Genomic DNA, 22825 nt, shown 5'->3' with positions numbered 1-22825 from the left:
CTAACTTTATGGTGTGACCCTGGGCCAGTCATTTCTTCATTTCTCTTCTGGGTCAGAAGTTCCTCACTTTAAAATCCTAAAGTCTACAGGCACCTGGGTGGCTCAGTTGATTAAGTGTCTGACTTCGGCTCAGGTTATGATCTCCTGGTTGGTGAGTTTAAACCCTGTACTGACAGTGCAGAGCCTGCTTGGGATTCTCTCTCTCTCTCTCTCTCTCTCTCCCACTCACTGTCTCTCTTGCTCCCTCAAAGTAATAATCTTAAAAAAATTTTAAAAATAAAAATCTTAAATTCTGGGGCTTAATACAAAATTGTCTCAGAGGAATTCCTCCAATGGATAGCAATTTCTGATAATTATCATATACTTCTAAATAGGCTTTTAATGGCAATCTTTCTTTTTTTTTAAAAAAGCGCTTCGTTATAAGGTTTCTTTCACTAAATCTGCACACTGTGTTTTTATATTTGGTAACTTTTAGTTTAATTCATGTGGATTATTAAATTATTAATTAATGAGGCTTAAATCTGTAAGCTTTCACTGCACCGGACTAGTTAAAATGAACCTTTTGGAAGAACAACCAGGTTTTGGCTCAGCCTATTCTCTATTACTTGAGTATTATGAGGTTCATACTTTATTTGTTATGTTGTCACTTTCACTGAGGTTTGCAAAGTTCTGTTCAGGTACAAGACTCACAGTGGTATCTAACAAAATCATATCACCAATGTATGTTGGTGGATTAATGAATAAATTTAGGTAAGGAAACAGCAATAAAAACTCAAGCCATTCTCACTTTCAATACTGAGAGGGGAATATGACAAGCCTCATAATAAAGGAAGTAACAGATAAAAAGGAAATCTTAAAGCTACTTCCAAGTTCTTCTCAGTGTTGGCCTCAGAAAAACTTTGAATATAAACCTGCTTACCTTTTCCTGGGAGAACCATTTTTCCAATACAAGAAACCAGATCCAGGCTAATCTTTGAGGGTTGATGTCCTGTCCACATCTGAAAAATGTAAAAAGAAAGAATTTCTGAACAAAGATTTTCTACTGACCTTTTCTCTTTTGTGATCCAAGATTGGGATTTCACTGCTCAGTCTGTTTTAAACCTAAACAGGCATGACATTGTACTAATGAGAAATTTTCAAATGTATATGATAGATCAATAAAACTAGAACCAGAACAGCGCTAGATTTCATTAAAAAAAAAAAAAAAGGAAAAAAGTCTCACCCCTGCCTCTACCTCCCTATCTAGTCTTTATTATTATTATTTTAATTTTTTATTGTTTTTATTTATTTTTGAGACAGAGAGAGAGAGAGAGAGAGAGAGAGAGAGAGAGACAGAGCGTGAGCAGGAGAGGGGCAGAGTGAGAGGGAGACACAGAATTTGAAGTAGGCTCCAGGCTCTGGGCTGTCAGCACAGAATCTGACGCAGGGCTCGAACTCATGGACCGGGAGATCATGACTTGAGCCAAAGTCGGATGCCCAACAGACTGAGCCACCCAGGCGCTTTTTATTTTTATTATTTTTAAACATTACATAGAAAACCATAAAAAGCAAAACTCTTTAAAGTATATTGTTGAAAACAGAAACTGAGTCAAGTAGTCTTAAAGAAAATAAGGAATTTCATAAAAATTTATTAACTCTAGGCTAAAAACAGGGTTACAGGAATTCATAAGGGTTTTTTCAAAGTTAGTAATTTAGATAGAACCTGGCTAGAACCCAAATTTAAGGGAAAAAAATCACCTAAGTTTCTACTCTCTACATACTAATACAATATAATATAGCTGCCAAAGTAAGGAAGAGTGAGGGAAAGACTAAATAGCACACTTAACTATTATACCACTAGCTGTTAATAGCACTGCCAGGAAGAGCTTCATTAAAAATTTAGATAGAGAACAGTGGTTGCCAGGGTAAAAGGAGGGTTCAAAATACAAAGAGGTATTCCCAGGAAGTACGGGAATTCTTTTGTGGTGATGCAAGAGTTCTGCAGCTTGATTTTTATTGGTATTACATGAGTCTGTGCATGGATAAAATTGCACAGAACTACACACATAAAAACAAATGCACATTAAAAAAATGGTGAAAACTGAATAAGGTCTGTAATCTACTTAACAGTAATACACCAATGTCAATTTCCTGATTTTGACATTGTACAATAGGTATATGAGATATTGCAATTGGGGGAAGCTGGGGAAGGTTACTCTGTATTTTTTTGCACATTTTGTGAATGTAAACCTTATTTATATAATTTTTGATATTTATATAATTATTTCAAAATAAAAACCTTAAGTAAATTAACTTCTAGTCTTTTGTTACAACTACAACATCATAAGCAAGAAAAGAGCAGCGTTTGCTTTTCTGGAGGCAAAGAAAATGCTTTTCAATTCAGTTCCACCATCTACTTTTATGATAATAATCAAGAAACGGTGGTTTCAGGCACACTTTGCTGTCCAGGATTAAATGCTGGTTCAGATGATAATTCAAAGCCAACACCGATTAATAAACATGTATCATACAGGTAAATTTTCAGAGCATGTGAAATACACTCTGCCTCTGCTAATTCTTCAGAGAGGAGGTGAGAGTAGGTGACCAGAGCCCAAATATTGACCTTGTGTCTCCCGCCCTGTAACTTCCTGGGAAGAAGAGACATCCCTTACCTCAGCTGATCTGGACACACCACGAGCGCCTGAAGTATATCTTCCACCTTCTTTGGGATATCCCCTTGCGCCTCGTGTAGCTGAGGTACACATGCCTGTGCCAGCTCCCATTCTCCTCTGCGAAGGCACTCACAGAAAAACCCAAAAAGCTGCTTCTGAGAAGCAATTTCCTCTTTTCCAAATGGATGATGCATTTTCCCAGCACAGAGTGCAGGGAGATAGAAAGAGATGAATTACGCAGAACACATTGTCAATTTTCTCATTCGTGGAGCGCCTCCTGGAAACAATACACACATTGAGGAGAAACGGAACGCACTACATTTAGACAAACTAGTAACTACTAGACTGGCTGGGAAAAGCGGGACTTACTTCCCTAATTATCGTTTTATGTTTGATTTGACGTGCTACTATCTTTTTTTGAGAAGTTCCACCTTTCCCCGAGGGGTGGATCCCATCTCTCTACACACATCCAATATTTAATTAAACTTAATAGTCGTATTAGCTCGGGGCGCAGACCCACAAATCTTCTTTCATATTCCCCACTTAACTTTAGACCCAGTCCGGCTCCAAATCCCCAGGTGGTCGCCTCCCTAAGTATGAGAAATGCAGCAGGAACCTCCCTAGTTTGAGCCCTCTCTTAAGGCGGAGGAGTGAAGATCATCAGATGAGTGTGTGTCAGAGCTGGAGGACGGTGGAGATTGGAGCGCAGGGACGCTCCCTACAGGGGTCGTGGTGAACGCCCCCACCTTCTCTGGGGCGCCTTACACTCACCTGCTCCTGGTACCCAAAGCAATAGAGCTTCCAGCGCAGCCATGTTTGAGCCCAGTCAGGTGATAGATCCCATTCGGGAGGTTGCCGGAGGGAGGGGTGGGGTGGGACGACTGACAGCGGCTACTCCTATTGGTCAATGGAGGGACGATACGAATAAGGCGCCATATTTGTTTGGGTCACGTGACGCCACCTCTTCGGACTGGAGAAAGCTAGGACATGCGGAGTCAACTAGCTACCTGGCTGAGGATCGTTCCTTTCAGTTTTGACCACTCCTCTGCTCGATACCTTCAGTTCTGCGTTCAGCGGGGCGGGTGGCAGAAATATCAGTGTTCGTTAATTTTTTTCATGTCTCTTTTACTCCATAGCGTTTGAAGTCAGCTTTTACTAAGCGCCCGCCGGTGACAGTGTTTTGCCAGGCCTTCTTCCAGAGGAAGAAGACCTGGATGCTCCTCCATTGCTATTTTATCCACTTGGGTTCTGTTATAATCGCAGAATCCTGCGTTCTGAATTCCCATTTTCTGCCTAACTCCATTGATTTATTTGCTCACTTACCCGACAATCGTTAATTGAACGGTGTCCTAGGCCCTACTTTTCAGGCTGAATAAGTTGCAGACCCTGTCCTCGAGTTCACAGTCTAATAACAAGTGCAGGTAAGTAATTAGAATACAGTAGGCTAAATTATAAGATGGAAGTATGCGCTGAAGAGCTGAGAGCAAAGGACGAGCAAAAACTTTTTCGGAAATACAGAACTGTAATCTGAAACCCAGTCTTAAAGTAACAGTTCCCTTTTACACCGAAACTTAGGTGGTTCCCCTCATGGTCTTAAACTACAGGCTCTTAACGTTTCCCCATTGTGTGTTTTCAGCTTGAGCAATTTCATTAAGTATTTCCAAACTATTTCACCTCCAAAGTGTGGTGAAAAAAGCAAACCCAAACCAATCCCAGCTCTCTTCCAAACCTCTTCTACCATAGGTGAATTCTTAACTATTCTCTGAAAACTAACATGTCTTTCTGGTCCATTATGCATTTTTTAAATGTAGTGACAAAAAAAATAAAAGAGACAATTCCAAGCAAGGTTTTTCCTGGCTTAATTTTCTCCTTGCAGATGTTTCTTTACCTGATTTTGATAATCATTATATTGAGAAACTGGGATTCAGTGACGGATTCTGGTGTGAACTACAATTCCCAGCAAGCAGTGGAATCAACCTGGGACTCTTCCTACCTCTGATTGGATATTTCTTTCGAGTGACAGCCCAATCGGCATTTGGGTTGTTGCTTTGCGGCGCTTTCCGCGGGGAACTGTGAGGGGTGGGGGAAACTTTGAAAGTTGGATGCTACAGACCCGGTACTGCAAAGATTCGTGTGGGGGGACATTCGGGGGGGTAATGGGGTGCGCTCATTATTTCCTGCCCCCTCTCTGGGCCCCTTTCTGTGTTATTACTTTCGGGGTAGCGGAGAAAACCTCTTTGGTCCAGTACACTCCCCCCTTAGGCCTGAGGCATGATAACGGGAACTCCGCCGCAAATATGGGGGCTCTTGGCCTTCTTTTGTGGGGGATGCTGGAACTGTGCTCCTTGATGGAAAAAAGTTCTTTTTAGGGGATTCTAGAGTGACGTTTTCGCCTCTTGATGCCCACCTCCGCCCTCCCATTTGCCGGCTGTTGGGAGTCTCGGCGGGGGAGCCGGTCCTTAAGGGAACATTGGGGTCCGCTCGCCTGTGGTGTTGAAGAAGAGTAGTTAAAGCGTGGAATCTGGAGTTCTTTGTCTAGATTCGAATGCGGACTCCACCATTTGCTAGCTGATAGACTTCACGCGTTTTTCAACTCAGTGCCTCAGTATTAGTCTGTAAAAGGGGTCAAACATTGGAAGCTCTTGGAACAGTACCTGGCACGTAATAAGGGTCCAATAAATATTAGCTATTATCGTTACTTACAAACAGTTTTCACTGAACATCTTTCATGAGGATTTTTACTTTGTTGAGGAGGAAAGGTTTCAGCCTTCAGGATGGAATATCTTCCCTCACCCCTGATTATATGTGTGCGCACATACACAGAGCAGGAATTTAACAGTCTCTGGTGGAAGAAACAAGCCGTAATAATACGTTAATAAGATTATGCAACAAATATGTATAAAGTATGATGAAAACACTGGGTTGGAAGAGATTGACTTGGGGACAAGGTTTGTGCAGGAAAGTCGGAGTCAGGATGGCGCTTGTGTAACCTACCAATGTACAGTATTGTGGCTGGAGAGCGGATGAAGTGAGGCAACAAATGATGTTTTGCTGACAGAATTGACCTGGTAATGGCTGTTAACCTTGAGCTCTGTGTGTGAGGCACCATCCAAATCTTCTAACCTTCACTACATTCCTTTGGGGTAGATATTTGAATGACCTTTGTTTTACAGATGAGGAATTGAAGACCCCAGGAGGGGAAGTAGCTGCCAGGAAGGCAGGATCTGGGCCTTGCCATCAGATGTATGGATGAGAGGGAAATGAGAGACCAGTTTATGAAGGGTCTTTATGTGATCTTAAGAAGTGTGGAATTTATCCCGTGCCCTAATGGTCCCATGGGTAGTTTTAAAGGATGAAAGTGACAGGATTGGAGCAAAGTTTTAGGTAGCTACCTCTGGCAGGATTGGAGCACTGACCTAACTTTCCCAGACCAGTTTGGTGCTTCTTCCTGGCACATTTAAATACAAATGATGATACTTACCGTGTGACTGTGATAATTTGTGTATACATCTCTTTTCATCTTTTACTGTGAGTTCCCAAAGGGAAAGCAGTATGTTTAAATGATTCTTTACACCAGAGCCCAGCAGCTCAGCAGAGTGTGTGATTAAGAAGGGTCTCCTGAAGGAGCAAAAAAAAAAAATTTTTTTTGATGGTGCAGGAAATAACAAGAGGCAGCATGCAATAGTGCAGGCAAATGATGGGAGTGGCCCTAAGAAGGCTGAGATAGCAGAGTTGGTTATTGTTAAACAAGTCTGGGTAGTTTGGGTTTTTCTTTTTGATTGAATGTATCAGCCTATATGGTGTTATTGCTCAGAACTACCTGATCTATAAAGACACTAAGAAATGATACAGCAGATATCACTTGGTAAACTATTTAGGAAACGAATCGGTACAATTCCCACTGAGGGAAATGAGAGGGATGTATTTTGTGCTTATGAGAAGTGTGTGTGTGTGTGTGTGTGTGTGTGTGTGTGTGTGTGTATGCGCGTATGCATAGGCTCATGAATGTGAGAGAAAGTGGGAGAGAGGGAAGGAGAGAATTAATTTGATGCAGAGAATTTAGATTTTATGTAGAAATTTGGGCATAAACAGGTTATCTACATTTTCAGTACTATGTATTTTGTTCCAAAATGTTACTCCTTTTCTGTTAACAATATTGCTTTATCTCCTGGAACAATGGAGTTGCTGTTTCTATTCTATCCGGAGGGTATCTTGTCATCTCAGCGAGATGCACAGCCTCTTCTCTGCATGTGTTATGAAAGGAATCACTGTGATTGTGTTCTAGCTCACTGAAGGCACATATTTCATGAGTCTCATTTAGTCTTAGGTTCAGCAGTAAGAGTGAAATTTCTTGCATGTGAGAATGTGAGCAGCTAATACAAAAAAAAAAAAAAAACAAAACACATTTCAGTTTGTAATTAAGACCTGAAATAATAATATCTCGTTTGATTCGGAGGTTTGTTCTGGCTCATAGAAAAAGGAGAGGTTAAATATGATTATGGACTTGTAGTAGGGGTATAGTGGTTAAGAGGATAAACCTTAGGGTCACTTCCTGAGTTGAAATTCTGAATCCACCATTTACTTTTTCTGGTGACAATGGAATAGCTAACATCTAGGGTTTAGTGTTCTCATAGGTAAAAATTGGGTCAATAATCAACCTTCCTTATAGGGCTATTGAGAAGATTAAATGTTATAATTTATATAAAGCTTTGGAACAGTGCCTCCTGTACATAGTAGGTGCTCAGTAAATTTATTGTTACAGTGCAATGAAAGTAAAGACTTTTTTTTTTAAAGTTTATTTATTTTGAGAGAGAGCACATGAGCAGGGGAGGGGCCGGGGGAGAGAGAGAGAGAGAGAGAGAGAGAGAGAGAGAGAGAGAGAATCCTAAGCATACTCCATGTTGACAGTGCAGAGCCCAACGAGGCTCCATCTCCTGAATCGTGAGATCATGACCTGAGTCAAAATCAAGGGTCAGATGCTTAACTGACTGAGCCACCCAGGTGCCCTGACAGTAAAGACTTTCTAAGGAGTGCTGCTTGGAAATATTCCTTGAAAGTTAATTATACATCCAAATAAAATTTATAAATACATTGAAAATCTTAAGATGTTATGCAAATGTGAAGTGATATCTTTATATTCATGTAATAAATATAAAAGAATTGTGTGAAATGCACATTCTTATGTTGTCTTGTTTGTGTGCATGTTTGGCAGACATAGAAAGATTCTACAGCTTTTATTTTATCAGTAATATTTTGAATACCATACATTTCATTTCACACATGAAGAAGCTTGAAGAATTTTTTATTTTGTAGTGCGTTTTGGTAGCCTATCTACTATTGCTTACGGTATTTTCTAATGCTTTTCAGGGTTCTTTTTCTGCTGCATCTGAAAGCATGGGTAGCAAGAAGCTCAGAAGAGTGGGCTTATCACAAGAGCTGTGTGACCGTCTGAACAGACATCAAATTGTTACCTGTCAGGTAAAATTTATTTACTTTCTCACTAAGAAATTTTGAGTGCAAAAATTTTTTTAAATTTTATTATTTATTTTTTAAAATTTGCATCCAAATTAGTTAGCATATAGTACAACAATAATTTCAGGAGTAGGTTCCTTAGTGCCTCTGACCCATTTAGCCCATTCCCCCCTCCATTAACCCTCAGTTTGTTCTCCATATTTATGAGTCTCTTCTGTTTTGTCCCCCTCCCTGTTTTTATATTATTTTTGTTTCCCTTCCTTTATGTTCATCTGTTTGGTCTCTTAAAGTCCTCATATGAGTGAAGCCATATGATTTTTGTCTTTCTCTGACTGACTAATTTCACTTAGCATTATACCCTCCAGTTCCATCCACGTAGTTGCAAATGGCAAGATTTCATTCTTTTTGATTGCTGAGTAATACTCCATTGTGTGTGTGTGTGTGTGTGTGTGTGTGTGTGTGTGTGTGTGTGTGTGTGTACATACCACATCTTCTTTATCCATTCATCCATCATTGGACATTTGGGCTCTTTCCATACTTTGGCTATTGTTGATAGTGCTGCTATAAACATGGGGGTGCATGTGTCCCTTCGAAATAGCACACCTGTATCCCATGGATAAATGCCTAGTAGTGCAATTGCTGGGTCGTAGGGTAGTTCTATTTTTAGTTTTTTGAGGAACTTCCATACTGTTTAACAGAGTGGCTGCACCAGCTTGCATTCCCAGAGTACAAATTAATATTAAATATACCTTAATAACTCTTAAACCTGAAATATGAAAATTTAACTTTCTAAAAAAAAATGAATGATGGTGCTTCTCCATAGGCTATTTTAAAATAACAGGCTACTTGGGATGCCTGGGTGGCTCAGTCGGTTACAACTCTTGATTTTGGTTCAGATCATGATTTCAGAGTCTTAAGAATGAGCCCCTCATTAGGCTCCTGTGGGGCTTGGTGCTGGATGTGAAGCCTGGTTAAGATTCTCTCTCTCTTTCTGTCTCTGTGTCTCTCTGCCCTTCTGCCGCTTGTGCTCTCTCTCTCAAAAATAAAATAAAATAACAGGCCACTTAGGTTGTATCAAATGTGATTTCATTTACCTAAATTCCTATACTTTTGCTTGGGTCAGGGGAGAATGCTTATGGCATAATGTGAAGTATACTCGTGCTATTTATTTGGGATTCTAGAGAAGTTTCGTCGAATTGAAAGAGATTTTGCAGTTATATGAGAAATAAGACTCAAATGAAGAGACAGTATTCAAAATGGGTAATGTCTCTTGCAAGCAAGAGAAATTAATAGAATCCTTATCAATGTAATGAGAGAAATGTATAAAGCAGATGTTGCATTTTAGGCACAGTAGTGAAGCAGCTCCCTCTTAGGAGGTTAAATAAGTTTTAACATTTTTTGTTTGTTTGTTTGTTTTGTTTTTAATGTTTGTTTATTTTTGAAAGAGAGAGAAGGGGGGAGGGGCAGAGAGAGAGGGGGACAGATGATCCGAAGTAGGTTCTGTGCTGACAGCAGAGATCCCGATGTGGGGCTTGAACTCACAAGCCATAAGATCATGGGTCGAAGCCAGATGCTTAACTGACTGAGCCACCCAGGTGCCCCTAGACTTAATGTTTTATATTAGGATTTAATCCTTAATGAGACAGATTTTCAGAGCATACTACAATTTAAAAAAAACTGCTTTGTGTATTAATGGTATTTTTGGTTCCTCTATTATACATTTAATAATCCTCAGGGCGCCTGGGTGGCTCAGTCGGTTGAGTGTCCGACTTCGGCTCAGGTGATGATCTCACAGTCTGTGAGTTTAAGCCCCACGTCGGGCTCTGTGCCGACAGCTCAGAGCCTGGAGCCTGTTTCGGATCCTGTGTCTCCCTCTCTCTCTGACCCTCCCCCGTTCATGCTCTGTCTCTCTCTGTCTCAAAAAAATAAATAAAAATTAAAAAAAAAAAATCCTCATGTTCGTACTTGGAAACACTCTTAAAAGTATGAGATTTAACATTTCATTCCATAGTCTGTTTTATTGTCTCTATTAAATACTTTTCCTGAATGCTGTCATAGCTCAGTAAGAAACTCATTTCAACCTGACACTTTCTGGGTACTTGTGCCTAAACTGCAGCACAGGGCAGTGTTTATATACACCTAGGTTGGAGGCTGCTGCTATGTGAAGTTACTTGGTGTGACCTCTGGTATATGCTAACTGAATTAGAGAATTAGAAGATAAGATTATATCGTCATATCTTTTAGTTAAGTCATACATGGGGGAAATACTATAAGGAATATATAAATATTCAATCTGCAGTAAATTATGGGCAGTGTCCATTGAAAGTTTCCTTTTAATTCCAGTATCTTTGTTGCACATATATTTTAAAATATTCTTTTTATGTCTCTCTAGGACTTTTTATGTCTTTCCCCACTGGAACTTATGAAGATGACTGGCCTTAGTTATCGAGGTGTCCATGAACTTCTGTGTATGGTCAGTAGAGCCTGTGCCCCACAGATGCAAACGGTACATATACATATATACATATATATTTATATATATTATGTTTTGATTATGACTTATTTTGAGATGATCCTTTATCTCATTTAAAATATTTTTTTGGAGATGAGGCAAAATTAAAAATAGATATGAACATCTCAAAAATATTGATTCTTGGGGCACATGGATGGCTCAGTTGGTTGAGTGTCCAACTTCAGCTCAGGTCATGATCTCACAGTTCATGGGTGTGAGCCCGGCAATGGGCTCTGTGCTGACAGCTCAGAGCCTGGAGCCTGCTTTGGATTCTGTGTCTCTCTTCTCTCTCTGTCCCTCCCCCACTCATGCTCTGTTTCTCTCTGTCTCAAAAATAAATAAATGTTAAAAAAAATTAAAAAACATATTGACTCTTGGGGTGCCTGGGTGGCTCAGTTGGTTAAATGTCCAACTTCTGATTTCGGCTCAGGTCATGATCTCACAGCTTGTGGGCACTGATACCAGGAAGCCTGGTTGGGATTCTGTGTCTCCTTCTGTCTCTGCCTCTCTTTCTCTCTCTCTCTCTCTCTCTTTCTCTTTCTCTCAAAAATGGAGGAATAAACATTAAAAAAAATATTGACTCTTACACCATAGGACTGGTCCTTAAATGAGAATATATGTGAAAAATTTATGTAGTTTGTAAGCTCATGGGAGACAGTTCCTAAAAATGGAATGAGGAAGCAACAGGAAGTTTTTTTTTTTTTTCTGTAGCCAATATTGATATTTCAAAAGGTCATCTTTGTCTTTTATTTGTTTGCATAGGATTTGTGTATTTCATGGTTAAATTATAATACACTCATAATTTTAGAATGCCCTTGTCTCTGTAATACCAACTTTTATTATCATCAGTCTACATTATAAAGCACACATAGTGGATTTACACTGCTCATTGATTGAATAAATAATACTTTAAAACTTTTCTCTCTCTTGAGAAAGTTAAAAGTCTTTTATAACAAATTCTCATCAAGTACGATTATTTCATACTTTCTGTGTCATAATGTTAGCTTTTCAAAATGTAGGTTTGGTGCGTGGTAGAAAAGATCTTGTTTTCCCAGAATAAGAGTGCCTAGAAGTCAGTGCACTTCAGTGCTTTGCAAATGTATTTATTTAGGTGGATTGTAGATTACTTACCTTACTATCTTATATTGAAATTTGGTAACCACTGAGCAATAAAGTGGAGTTCAATTCTGTGAAGTAGGAAGGAAGGGATGTTAGTGTCATTTGAAACTTCTGAAATTAATGAATAGATAAAAATATTTCCTTTTGTTCAGATTTAGCTTGTGATCTAAGAAAATACTTCAAAGCCAGAATAGTCAGAAGGAGAATTCAAATCAGAGTTAGGAATTGGCACTGTCTTAGCTTTGTCATTGACCTTGGAGCTTTGAATAGCTCACTTTATTTTATGGGAGAAGTAAGAGAACTAAGATAGTGATGATTCTGTGATGAGGTTTAAATTAACTTGTTACTATTTTGAAGGTTGTAAAGCACCAACAAAGTGTTTTAATTTGAGGTATGTCATTCTATGTGTTTGGTCAATACCTACGTCATGTTTCTAGTTAGAGAATTAAATAAGAGAGCATGGGGAGGAAATTCACTTCTGGGCTCCACTTGCACCACCACTTCAGCTGTGGTATCAATACCACCAAAGCCACCAAAAAGATGGCTTCTTGAGCTCGCATTTGGAATGCAGTGTCAATACCATTCCAAATGTGAGCTCAAGAAGCCATCTTTTCCCTTTGTTGTGCATTCACTCTTGTAGGATTCTTTAGATTTGAGTCTTGTGTTAAACATTGGCTTAGCCTTAGTTCATTTTTCCAGGGAAGAGTCTTTTGTTCAGTTATATATTACTTGAATTAGTATTTATTGAGTGCCAGTCATGTGGCAGGTACTCTGTCAGGTCCTGGAGATATTAGAGTGAGCATGGTAATGTTCCTCATGCAGCTTACAGTCTAGTGGGAGAAGTCAGACATTAAACACATAATTACATAAATGATTAGTTGTAGTAATGATAAGTCCTATGAAGGAAAATTATAAAAAGCTCTGAAACTTAATAACAAGGAACATTACTTAGTTTAGGGGTCAGGAAGGTCTCCTCCAAGGAAGCAACACTTCAGCTAAAACCTGAAGGATGGATAGGGGAGAATTAGGCCAAGTTGAGAAGGGATGTGAGCAGAGAGGAGTTTGCAGGCAGTGGAAGCAGGAAATGCAAAGGCCCTGTGAAGAGAAGGAGCATATGCTTTCATGGCAGTAAAATCAGGCTGGTGTGGATGGAACATAGCAGTGAGGAACAGAGTGGCCTCAGAGGTGAAGTCAGAGAAGTGAGCAGGAGTCAGATCATGGGGCCTGCAGACCATGTAAAGGATTTCAGACTTTATTCTGCGTGCAATGAGAAGTCATAAAAGGGTATAATCTAATATGTATATTTAAAAAGTCAGTCTTGAACGTAGACAAGTGATTGAAAAGGAGCAGGGAAATATTGATGAAGACCATCTAGGTATCTATTCCTGTATTCTAAACAGAAAGTGATCGTGACATGGATTGTTAGTATGGTGTTAACCCAGATGGCATAATGTCAGTTATGATGAAAGATAATTTAGGAGGTACAGTGAAGAGGACTGGTGATTGTTTGGCTGTGGGTGGTGATGAGGTACAGGAAAGTGACAGATGATTCCTTGATTTTTGCTTTAGGAAACTGGGTAGTACCACTTCCTGAGATAAGGAATGCTGTAAGAGTGTCAGGCTTGAGGGAGGCATAATTTACTACTTGTTGAATGTGAGGTGCTTGTGAAACATCAATTGGAGATGCAAACAGGCAGTTAAATATATGGGCCTGGAGTGTGAAGGAGACGTCTGTAGTAAAAGTATGCATTTGGGAGTCATCAGTGTAAATATGGTAATGAGATAAGCATATCCAAGACCAAGTCCTGAGTGAAGTCTGCATTTTAAGATCAGATTAGATAATGATGAGTCTAAGAAGAAGCAGCCACCAAAGTAGAAGAAAAACTGGTGGAGTATCATAATAAGATACTCCTTTTTGTCTCATTTATGTACATACTATAATTTCTGAAGTCTTATTCTGTTTGTTCATTTTAGTCTTTGTGTCACTAAATCTATTGTGATTAGTGCATTTAACCGTTGCAAAGGAAATACTTTAATTTTGACAGATTGGGCTGCCTTTACATGTTTGATAAAGTGTCCCCAGGCCCACTGATGTTGCCTGATGATAGATTGTAGACAATATTGAGGCATTTCTAAATCAGATGCATACCACATGACTTTGTTCTGTAGCTTTTCTGTTTTTTTTTTTTTTAATGTAGCTGAATGTAGCCTTAGAAAAATGTGATAACCCAAGGTTTAACTGATCTAAGAATTTAATGGGTGAGATTACACAGGAGTCATCACATTTATAACTCATAAATATTAATATATTTAATATGCTGGTCTTCATACCTCCTCACAGAAGCAGAAGAGCCTTGAATTTGATATATAGATTTATTAAACTGTAAACTTTAAGTTGTTAGAAACTATCTGTTTGGTACTATTATATTCCCAGAGTTTATCATAGTATATGGTATACAGTAGGTACTCAGTATCTGTGGAATGAATGAATGAATGAATGGTTCTATGTTGAATGAATAGTTCTATGGCTTGACCACAGTTTATTTGGGCAATTTAATAAAATACTAGTAATTTTTAACGTTATAAATTGCAGAGGCAAACATTCTTAAACATTGCTGGGTATGAAGTCACATTAATCACATCTGTAAAGGCCCTTTTTCAAAATAAGGTAACATTCACAGTTTCCAGGGATTTGATGTGGATATCTTTTGGGGCACCACATCTCAGCCTACCATAGCTATCTTCAACTATTCTTCACAGACTAACCTTGGTTTGAAATGAAAACTTGAGCATGTCATTCCTTGTTGCTCTCAGTGTAGACTCCAGACTTCAACAAGGCTCTTTCATGATTTGTCTCTTGCTTATTTATCCAGCCTCATCACTTGCCCCACTGTGATCACACACCCATCTTTCAACCATTCTGAATGAACTCTTTATTTTTTGTGGTTTTTATTAGTTCCCATTTTTTCCCTTTCTTTGTATATTCTGTCTCTTTGGCAGGAACATGCACATTTCCTTTGCTTAACAGCTATTTCACATTTTAGCTCAGACATCTAGCTTTTGCATGAAGTCTTCCTAGATCACAAAATCTAGATCAGGTCTACTGTTCCTGTGTTTCCACTTTCTCTGTCACAATATCTCTAATAATTGTATGGTGACTGTCTGGTTTCCAGTCCTGGTTTCAATTGCTGGGTGACTATACATACTGTGAGGGCAGGGGTTCTGTCTATTCTATCATAGCCCCATTGTCTAGCACTGTCTCTGGGCATGGATTGAATATTTGTTTAACAAATAAAAGTTTGAGGAAAAAAGAGATGGGTTTGGGTTCCAGCTGCTAGAAATTGAAGTTTGGATTTGGTTTCTGTTTTTGAATAAACAGGGATATTGAAAAGATCATTTTCTTTTTCTTGTGTAGGCTTATGGGTTAAAGATGCAAACATCTGCCTCTGTCTCACCAGTGTTCTTAGCTACAACTCTTTCTGCGTTGGATGAAGCCCTGCATGGTGGAGTGGCTTGTGGATCCCTCACAGAGGTAAAGGAGAAACTTTCCAAACCTCCCATAGACCTATAACCTTCAGAGCCAGGGGAAAAAGTTTAGTTGAAAAACATAAATTATTTTGTACCTCAAGGGCATGGTTCTCCACTCAGTACCTAGTACAGTTGCTTTGCAAAAATATAACGTTTGAAACATTCCTTGCTGACCACCTGAAGTCTCCTTAGGTTGCTGTTTCTTCAACTTAGAAAATGATGAATATTCAACTGAAGTGAGCTATTTTTAGTTTCCACCGTAGATACATTTTGGTTCTGTGATAGGTTGTTGTGTTAGTTATGTCTTGTTGCACAACAAATTACTTCAAAACTAAGTGACTTAAAACAATAATTAACCTTTATTATTTCTGTTGATTTGGGAGTGGCTTAGCTCATAGATATCGGTGAGGGATGCGGTATGTTGAAGTCTTGGTGGGGCTGGAGAATATTTTCAAGGGAGCTCACTCACGTGACTGGGAAGTTGATGGCGGTTGTTGGCAGGTCACAGTTCCTCTACAAGTGGTGTCTCCACAGGCTGCTTGAGTTCCTCATTCCATGATGGCTGACTTCCGCTAGGGTGAGTAATCCAAAAGAAGGCAAGGTGGAAGTGGTCATGCTTTTGATGATTTAGCTGTGGCAGTTACACATCATAAACTTCTGCCACATTCTCTTCCTTAGAAGCAAATCATTAAATACAACTCATGTTCAAGGAAAGAGAAATTTGACTCTACCTTTTGAAAGAAGTGTCAAGAATTTGAGGACTTTTTTTTTAATTGAATAAGTGTGACATGTAACATTGTGTAAGTTTGAGGTTTTCATCGTATTACTTTAATACATTTATATATTATAATATTGCTGATACAGCAGTATTTACAACATTACATAATTATAGTACAATGTTATTGTCTATATTCGTTATACTGTGCATTAGATCTCTATGGGTTATTTACTACTCGTTACAAGTTTGTGCCCTTAAACACCATCACTCTTATCTTCCCACTGCCTCCCCCTGTTAACCACCATTTTACTCTGTTTTTTTTTTTTTACAAGTTTAACTTTTTTAGATTCCACATGTAACTGATATATAGTATGTTTCTTTCTCTGACTTACCTTGCTTGATATAATGTACTCAGTGTCCATCCATGTTGTTGCAAATGGGAGGATATCTTCCTTCCCTGTGGCTGAATAATATTCCATTGTGTATATATGCCGCACTTTTAAATCCATTCATCTGTTAACGGGCATTTAGATTGTTTCTGTATCTTGGCTATTGAGAATTCTGCTGTGATAAACATTGGAGTGCAGATATCTTGATGAAATACTGTTTTCATTTCTTTTGGGTATATATCCAGAAGTGGAATTGCTGAGTTGTATGTGGATCTAGTTTTAATTTTTTGAGGAACCTCTATATTTTCCATAGTGAGATTGGAGACTTTCCCAAACCACCACAGTTCTTTTACTTGCAAGCTGCATTGGTGTGGTGAGTTGATGGACTTACCAGGATGCTCTGGAGGAACTTCTTGCTTAAGAGTTCTAGGGGCACAGATACTTTACACAAACTTCTAAGCAAGAGCAGACTCTTAACATTCTGATAGTCATAAATTTAACTGTATATATATATATTTGAAGATGGGGACTCTGTTTTAGATACTATACCTTATTTTATGCCCTGTATTCTGAGAAAGATTTAAAAATGTGTGTGTGCTATACTTGGTAGGTGCCTATTAGATAATTGGTGAATGGACCCTCTTGCACTGTTGGTGGGAATGCAAACTGGTACAGCCACTCTGGAAAACAGTGTGGAGTTTCTTCAAAAAATTAAAAATAGATCTACCCTATGACCCAGCAATAGCACTGCTAGGAATTTACCCAAGGGATACAGGAGTGCTGATGCATAGGGGCACTTGTATCCCAATGTTTATAGCAGCACTTTCAACAGTAGCCATATTCTGGAAAGAGCCTAAATGTCCATCAACTGATGAATGGATAAAGAAATTGTGGTTTATAAACACAATGGAATACTACTTGGCAATGAGAAAGAATGAAATATGGCCTTTTGTAGCAATGTGGATGGAACTGGAGAATGTTATGCTAAGTAAAATAAGTCATACAGAGAAGGACAGATACCATATGTTTTCACTTTTATGTGTATCCTGAGAAACTTAAGACCATGGTGGAGGGGAAGGAAAAAAAAGAGAGGGAGGGAAGCAAACCATAAGAAACTCTTAAAAACTGAGAATAAACTGAGGGTTGATGGGGGGTGGAAGGGAGGGGAGGGGGGTGATGGGCATTGAGGAGGGCACCTGTTGGGTTGAGCACTGGGTGTTGTATGGAAACCAATTTGACAATAAATTTCATATTAAAAAAAAAAAGAGAGAGAAAACAAGAACCTGCTGTTGTAGGGTCCTGCCACCAGATGGTGCCATAATCCTACTATTGTACCTAATCTTTATGCACTCTAGCTGGACCTCTGCTCAAATGAGTTTATAACAACAGTATTCTACAGTTATAAACATACTAAATAGCAAAAACTGAGCTTAAGAAAGATTAACCCACAGATACTTTATCTTTTTTAAGTTTTAGAATAATTTTTAATGCATTTTCATTTGGCTTTTGTCAATTCTTTCTGAATCCAAGGGGTAGTTAAAAACCATTTTGTCATGATCTGCTTGGCTGACTTGGAGCATAAATACTCAGACTGCTTATTAGGGGCAAGTTCTATATTTTCTGTTTCAGTTACAGGTAGCCTCTTCTGTTATTTTGGGATTTTTTTTTCACTGAGTACAGAGTATTTCTGTTTACCTTTTATTAACAAAATTTTAATGTGTATTTTATGTATATAGGAGGAACTATATCCTGCATGTGTAAGTTATGAAGCCTTATGACCCTATGACTTAATAAGAACCAGAACAATACTGACACTATTGAAGCTAACTGTGGGCTTCTCCCTGATCCTATCTTTGGCCTTCTATTGACACGTAATCTTTATCTTGAGTTTTTACCATTCCAATAATTTTTTCCTTATAGTTTTCTTTTACTGGATGTGCACTTAAATACGAGATATAAAAACAGTTTATTTAGTTTTATTTTTGAGCTCTATTAAATCATATATCTGTGATTAAATCCTATCATATTCTATGAATTACTTTTTTCATTTAATGGTGTTTTCTAAGATTTATCCATGTTGTTTCAGGTAGCAAGAGTATAATTCATTTTCACTGCTGTGTTATATTCCATTTTGAAAATAGGCCCCAATGTAGTTATCTTTTTTCCTGTTAGTGAACATTTGGGTTGTTTACAGTTTGGTGCTAATAGAAACAAGTCCTATGAAAATTGTTGTACATGTCTCCTGGATTGCATGTACAGGTATTTCTCTAGGGCAGGAAGTGGTAAACTACTGCTCAGTGATCAAATCTAGCTTGATGTCTGTTTTTATAAATAAAGTTTTATTGTAATACAGCTATGCTCATTTGTTTATGTTTTGTCTGTGGCTGTTTGCTTGATAGAAAGCAGAGTTGCATTAGGTGTGGCAAAGGTCTGATGGTCTGCAAAGCCTAAAATTTTTTTTTTTTAATTTTTTTTTTTCAACATTTATTTATTTTTGGGACAGAGAGAGACAGAGCATGAACGGGGGAGGGGCAGAGAGAGAGGGAGACACAGAATCGGAAACAGGCTCCAGGCTCTGAGCCATCAGCCCAGAGCCCGACGTGGGGCTCGAACTCACGGACCGCGAGATCGTGACCTGGCTGAAGTCAGACGCTTAACCGACTGCGCCACCCAGGCGCCCCAGCAAAGCCTAAAATTTTTAATATCAAGCCCCTGTCTAGGGTATCTATGTTGGAGTGATTTTCTGGTAATAGGGTATGTGCATAATGTAACTTCGCAGAATCAGGACAAATTGTTTTCCAGAGTGGTTGTACCTAAACAGATATATTCCTACCAGTGATGTGTAGGAATTCTTCTTGCTCCATATCTTCTTGCCTTGGTATTATCAGACTTTAAAACTCATGCCCATCTTTGGCATCTGTGATCTTAGTTTTCATTTTCCTGATTACTAATGAGCTTGAATATCTTTTTTGTTTTAAGTTTATTTATTTATTTTGAGAGAGACAGAGACAGCACTAGTTGGGGAGGGACAGAGAGAGGGAGAGAGAGGATCCCAAGCAGGCTCTGTGTTGCTAGCATAGAGCCCAACGTGGGGCTCGAACTCATGAAACTGAGATCATGACCTGAGCTGAAACCAAGAGTTGGACGCTTCACTGACTGAGTCACCCAGGCGCCCTGAATATATTTTCATAAATCGTTTGGTTACGGTATTTTATTTTTTCAAGATTTTTAACAAGTAATCTCTATACCCAATGTGGGGCTTGAACTTACAACCCCAAGGTGAAGAATCTCATGCTCCACTGAAGGAGCCAGTCAGGCACCCCTCATTTGATTATTTTAAAGAACAATTTTATTAAGGCACAATTTAAATGCTATAAAAATTCAACCATTTTAAATTGTATAATTCAACTAATTTGCTAACTTCATAATAAATCATCACCACAATATCATTAGAACATTTCTGTCATTGTAAAAATTTCCCTCATGCATATGTATAGGTTAATTCCTGCTTCCATTCTCAGTCCTGGGCACCCACTGATCAATTTTCTATCTCTATATATTTGCCTTTTCTAAACATTTCATACAAGTGGAATCATATGTAGTCTTTTGTGTTTGGTTTCTTTCACATAGCATGATGTTTTTTTTTTTTAATTTTTTTTCTTTAATTTTTTTTTAATGGTCATTTATTTTTGAAAGAGACAGAGACAGAGTGTGAGCAGGGGAGGGGCAGAGAGAGAGGGAGATACAGAATCCAAAGCAGGTTCCAGGCTCTGAGCTGTCAGCACAGAGCCTGACGCGGGGCTTGAACTCATGAACCATGAGATCATGACCTGAGCTGAAGTTGGATGCTCAACCGACTGAGCCACTCTGGCGCCCCCTTTTTTAAAATTTTTTAATTTTGAGAGAGAGAGAGAGAGAGAGGGAGAGAGGGAGAGAATGAGAAAGAGAAAGTACAAGCTGGGGAGGAGCAGAGAGAGGGAGACAGAGGATCCCAAGGCAGATCTGCACTGACAGCCAAGAGCCCTGTGTGGGGCTCAACGAACCGTGAGATCATTACCTGAGCTGAAGTTGGATGCTTAACTGACTGAGTCACCCAGGCTCTGCTAGCATGATATTTTTGAGGTTCATCCACGTTATAGGATATATTAGTAGTTTGTTCCTTTAAATTGTTGAGTTGTATTCCATTATATGGCTATAGCACATTTTGTTTATCCATTCATCAGTTGATGGACACTGGGATTGTTTCCATATTCATCTCTCAGGAATAATGCTGCTATGAATGTTCATGGATATGTCTTTGTGTGGACATAGGTTTTTGTTTCTTTTGGGTAGATTCCTAGAAGTGGAGTGGCTAGATCATATGAAAGGTGTATGTTTAACTTTTTAATGAAAACTGCCAGACTGCTTTCCAAAGTGGCTGTACCATTTCACATTCTCACTAGCAATGCATGATGGTTTGTTTCTCCACATCCTCACTAACACCTAGTATTGTTTATCTTCTTGATTATAGCTATTCTCGTGAGTGTGTAGTGGTATTTCATTGTAGTTATTTTTCTATCCACTTGGGGGCCACAGGGAGCCCTATCCCCACTGAAGCAGCCAGGCCTGCTTCAGAGTTGCCAATTTCATTGTAGTTTTTTTTTTTTTTTTTTAAAGTTTATTTGTTTTTGAAGGAGAGAGAGACAGAGCGTGAGAGGGAGAGGAGCAGAGGGAGAGGGGGACACAGAATCCAAAGGAGGTTCCAGGCTCTGGGCTGTCAGCACAGAGCCCGATGCGGAGCTTGAACCCACAAGCTGTGAGATCTTGACCTGAGCTGAAGTCGCATGCCCAACCTACTGAACCACCCAGGCGCCCCTCATTGTAGTTTTAATTGCATTTCCCTAATGACTAGTGATATTGAACACCTATTCATATGTTCATTTGTAAATTTCTTAAGTGAAATGTCTATTCACATCTTTTGCCTAGTTTTTAATTGGTTGGTTGTTTTCTTGTTATTGAGTTGTAAGCACTCTTTATATATTCTGGATACAAGTCCTTTATCAGATGCATGATTTGCAGTTATTGTCTTCCAGTCTGTGGTTTCTCTGTTCATTGGTCTGTTCATGGTAGCTTTTGGAGGTTTTAGTTTTGCTGTAGTCCTGTTTCTCAATTTTTTTCTTTTATAGATTGTGCTTTTGATGTCATTTCTACAAATTCTTTGTCCAGCCAAGGACATAGAGATTTTTGCTGTGGTTTCTTCTAAAGTTTTGTAGTTTTAGGTTTTACATTTAGTTTATGATCTAGTTTGAGTTAATTTTTGTGTGATTTTGAGTTACTTGGTGGAATTAATTGTGTAATATTTCTTTTTAATATTTTATAATAGTTTGTATAAATTAGAATTTTTGTTTCTTGAAAATTTGATAAAACTTGCCTGAAAAATTGTCTGATCTTGGTATTTTCCTTGTGGGAAGATTTAAAAATGAAATAAATTCCTTTAATGATATATAGGACTATTCTCCCTGAGTAGTTTTGGTGAATATTTTCAGGAATATGCCCATTTTCTTAAATTTTTTAAATTTATTGTTATAAAGTTAATCACTATATTCTCCCTGTCTTTAAATCTGGTTTTATTTGTAATTTTATTCCCCTTTTCATTCCTAATATTACTTACTTTGTCTTCTTTCTCCCTTTCTTTTTGAAAAGTCTGGTCAAAGTTTTGAATATTTTTATAGTCTTTTCAAAGGACTGTGCTTTTTGTTCTTTGTTGGTCCTCTTGTCCTCTCTTTTTTTTTGTCTTCTACTTCAATGATTTCTGTTATTTTATTATCTCTTTTCTAATTGCATTTTTTCTGGGATTATTTCAACCTCCCCAACTTCTTGCCCATTTAACCCATTAATTTTCAGTTTTTCTTTATTTTACTCTGAGCTTGTAGTCTATGAATATCCAGTGCTTCATTTTTTTAATATAAAGTATTTTCATTTTTATTTAGTTCTAATAATTTTATTTATTTATTTATTTATTTATTTATTTATTTATTTATTTATTTATTTATGAGAGAGCAGCGGTGGGGGGGGGGTGGTCAGAGAGAGAGGGAGACAGAATCCCAAGCAGGCTCCGCATTGTCAGCACAGAGCCTGATGCAAGGCTCAAAGTCAAGAACTATGAGATTGTGACCTGAGCCAAAATCAAGAGTCAGATGCTGAACCTGCTGAACTACCTGGGTGTCCCTAGTTCTAATGGTTTTTTAAAATTTCCATTATGATTGCTTCTTTCATGAATTATTTGGAATTTTTAAATACCTAAATTATTAAAAAAATTATCTTTTAAAAAAATGTTTTTGTTTTTAAATGTTTATTTATTTTGAGAGAGAGAGAGGATCTGAAGTGGGCTCCAGGCTCTGAGCTGTCACACAGAGCCTGATGTGGGGCTTGAACCTACAAACTGTGAGATCATGAC

General features: G+C 38.4%; 2 protein-coding genes across 13 annotated transcripts in view; one reads left to right on the top strand and one right to left on the bottom strand.

Annotated features, from left to right (window-relative positions):
* ZFYVE26 (zinc finger FYVE-type containing 26) overlaps nt 1-3531 on the bottom strand; it is a 91163-nt gene extending 87632 nt beyond the window's left edge. For all 5 annotated transcript variants that reach the window (XR_015252249.1, XR_015252251.1, XR_015252250.1 and 2 more), the window contains exons 1-3: nt 3423-3531; nt 2652-2928; nt 920-998 (exon numbers count right to left, since the gene is read on the bottom strand). Coding sequence is in view for 2 of the 5 variants with exons in the window: in XM_086709447.1 (XP_086565573.1) it covers nt 920-998; nt 2652-2845 (273 nt within the window). In the remaining 3 variants the exon portion in view is untranslated. The remainder of the gene's footprint in view (nt 1-919; nt 999-2651; nt 2929-3422) is intronic.
* Nucleotides 3532-4666: 1135 nt separating this feature from the next.
* The window catches only part of RAD51B (RAD51 paralog B), a 647682-nt gene continuing 629523 nt past the window's right edge, over nt 4667-22825 (top strand). For 4 of the 8 annotated variants that reach the window (XM_025919767.2, XM_086709451.1, XM_086709452.1 and 1 more), the window contains exons 1-4: nt 4669-4767; nt 8019-8129; nt 10516-10629; nt 15170-15286. In XM_025919767.2, coding sequence (XP_025775552.2) covers nt 8046-8129; nt 10516-10629; nt 15170-15286 — 315 coding nt within the window. In that variant the 5' untranslated portion in view covers nt 4669-4767; nt 8019-8045. Of the gene's footprint in view, nt 4768-8018; nt 8130-10515; nt 10630-15169; nt 15287-22825 lie in introns of all 8 variants that reach the window. The other 4 variants (XM_086709453.1, XM_086709450.1, XM_086709449.1 and 1 more) reach the window with 2 other exon arrangements.

The sequence above is a fragment of the Puma concolor genome, chromosome B3, assembly GCF_028749965.1.
Source record: "Puma concolor isolate L17-30 chromosome B3, mPumCon1.1.hap2, whole genome shotgun sequence".
In the NCBI taxonomy this organism is placed as follows: domain Eukaryota; kingdom Metazoa; phylum Chordata; class Mammalia; order Carnivora; family Felidae; genus Puma; species Puma concolor.
Note: the sequence above shows the minus strand (reverse complement) of the source record. Positions and strands in the feature narration are given on the sequence as shown.